General features: G+C 61.7%; 1 protein-coding gene across 1 annotated transcript; it reads left to right on the forward strand.

Moving 5' to 3' along the window:
* Positions 1-407: 407 nt before the first annotated feature.
* PAM16 (presequence translocase-associated motor 16 homolog (S. cerevisiae)) lies at positions 408-1,235 on the forward strand (the record flags this gene model as incomplete). The annotated part of the gene is made up of 3 exons (XM_010190617.1): positions 408-538; positions 942-1,007; positions 1,152-1,235. Coding segments are annotated over 3 exons (281 nt in total), but the record flags the coding sequence as incomplete, so codon positions are not given.
* Positions 1,236-2,326: the final 1,091 nt, after the last annotated feature.

A 2,326-nucleotide genomic window follows, 5' to 3' on the forward strand; every position in this document is an offset into this window, starting at 1 on the left:
CACCAGCCTAATGGCGTTTCAGCTGGGGCTGGGCTTCCAGCAGCCATCCCAGGCCGCAGCCCGCACCCAGCACCGCTGCCAGGCTCTGAGACACCCCGGCAGCCCCCAGGGGCAGAGTGGAATGGTCCTCCAGGACACGGTAGCCCTTGCCCTGCCTGCCTCTGCCTGCCTGCATCACCAACAGCAAATGGGTGCTCCCCCTGGTTCCTGCCATCTTCCCACCACTGGGGACCTCGCCTGGGTGCCCCCCATGGCCTGGAGACAGCATGAGGAGGGCTGAGGGGGGAAACTGGGATGCAGGCACCTTGGAGCCCACGGGCTTTGTTGCCCAGCTCCCACCCGAAGCCTGGGGATCCCCAGGGGAAGAGTGCAGGAAGGGAACTCACACCCTTGGTCTCTCTGGGCAGTGACGCGAGCTGCGGCAGAGGCTCCCCCGCGCCCCGGGGGCCCCCCACCCTCCAGGATCATTGGCATCAGCCTCCAGGAAGCTCAGCAGATCCTTAATGTCTCAAACCTCAACGCGGAGGAGATCCAGAAGGTACAGGCTCCTTCAGAGCTGGAGAGAGCCCAGTGTGGGGTGCTGTGGGGGTGACGACTGGTCCTGGGAGGGAGTGTGGGTGCTGTCCGGAGTCCAGTTAACCCCAGTTTGAGGATTCCTTGCCCCAGCTGGAGGAGTGTGCCGGCAGCTCGCAGCCATTAGCAGGCTCCCAGGCTCAGCCCCTGTGTTTGCCCAGCGGTGCTGCTCGGGGAAGGGGATGTGGGCTTCTCAGAGGCACCCGTATGGGAGTGGGGGAACCTGCCAGGGGATCAGGCAGAGCCTGCTGTGTCCCTGAGATTGCACTCGTCACCTCCAGGATGACCTCAGGGAGCAGGAGGCCACCGGGGTTTGGGGCTGGGGAGGGCAGAGGTGACAGCTCTGATGGGGAACTCCTCTTTGACAGAACTATGACCACTTGTTCAAAGTGAACGACAAATCAGTAGGAGGCTCCTTCTACCTGCAGTCCAAGGTGAGCAAAGAACCCCCAGCCCTGCCCTCAGCACCTTCCCTGCCTGGGATTTGGGGGAGTAGAGCCTGGGCATCACTGCAGAGGAGGCAGAGAGGGCAGGGGGCAGCATGTGTTGCCCTGTCACTTCATCCCCATGTCCTGCAGGTGGTGAGAGCCAAGGAGCGGCTGGACGAGGAGCTCCGCATCCAGGCCAAGGATGAGAAGAAGGGGTGGAAAGCCGAGACATGACTCCTGCCCTCCCTGCACCCCACGTCCCCCACCCTTAACTTATAGGTAGTCAATAAATGCTGTGTCCTCCAGCACCTGGCCTGGCTGCTCTGCGCCCCGGCAAGGGAGCGGGGACTTGCCCACTTCTGCCCACTGCCCCAGCGGGAATCAGCCCCTGCGAGGGGCTGGGTTTTGCCTTGCGGAGGAGGAGGGGGGAGGCAGCTGGGGAGGAAGGGGTGTTCCCAGGGCACCAAAGGCTGCCAGGGCTCAAATGGCACCCGGGGAGGCTGTGGGAGCTATTTTTGTGGTGGGTTCAGATGCTCTTGGCCGGAGTGCATGGATACCTCTGGCTCTGTACCCTAGGAGTGCCGGGAGCTTGGTGCTGTCACCCTTCTCCCACTGTGGGACGGCTGCAGGGTGCGGCAGCAAGGGGCCATGGTGGGTACAAACTGAGCTGTCCCCACCCACAGCTCATCCCACAGACCCTGGCAGGGCTTCACCAGTGTGACCGGGAGTGTGGGGACATCCATGCCCATCACCAGCACCCCGCTGTCCCCTGCCTTTGTCTCCACCTCGGGCTCCTTGCAGCCCTCACCACCACCATGAACTGAAACAGGAACTTACTTCAACTTCACTTTATTGTTTTCTTAATAAACTTCCTCTCCCCTGGAGGAATATAGTGTTATAGTTGTTAGCTTATCTCTTACTTCTGCAGTCCTTAAACGCTATGCTAACAGCGATGGAGCCCAACAGGAGGAAAATAAAAACAACCCAGAAACTACGATAGAAAGGCACTTCGAGACCGTTAAAATACTGATGTCCTGGAATGTGCAACAACAACCCGATGAAGGAGCGAGGAGACGTACACTGTGCACTGGCCAGGGTGGCCTGGTCGATGGCCCGCGGCCACGCTGGGGCTGTGGCAGCGCTGGATGGCCACTGCGCCCTGGCCCCAGGAGGGTGAGGGCAGGGAGACCGGCTCCCTGTGGGGCGCATGCGGCCGGGGGCTTCTTCCAGCGGGGAGGGGGCAGGATCGGAGAGAACACCCTGGTTTGGAGAAAGCCATTGGGTGGGGCTCCTGCTTGGCAAGAGGGAGTACACAGGACCCCCTG

This window comes from Mesitornis unicolor, unplaced genomic scaffold, assembly GCF_000695765.1.
Source record: "Mesitornis unicolor isolate BGI_N332 unplaced genomic scaffold, ASM69576v1 scaffold36398, whole genome shotgun sequence".
NCBI classification, from domain to species: Eukaryota; Metazoa; Chordata; class Aves; order Mesitornithiformes; family Mesitornithidae; genus Mesitornis; species Mesitornis unicolor.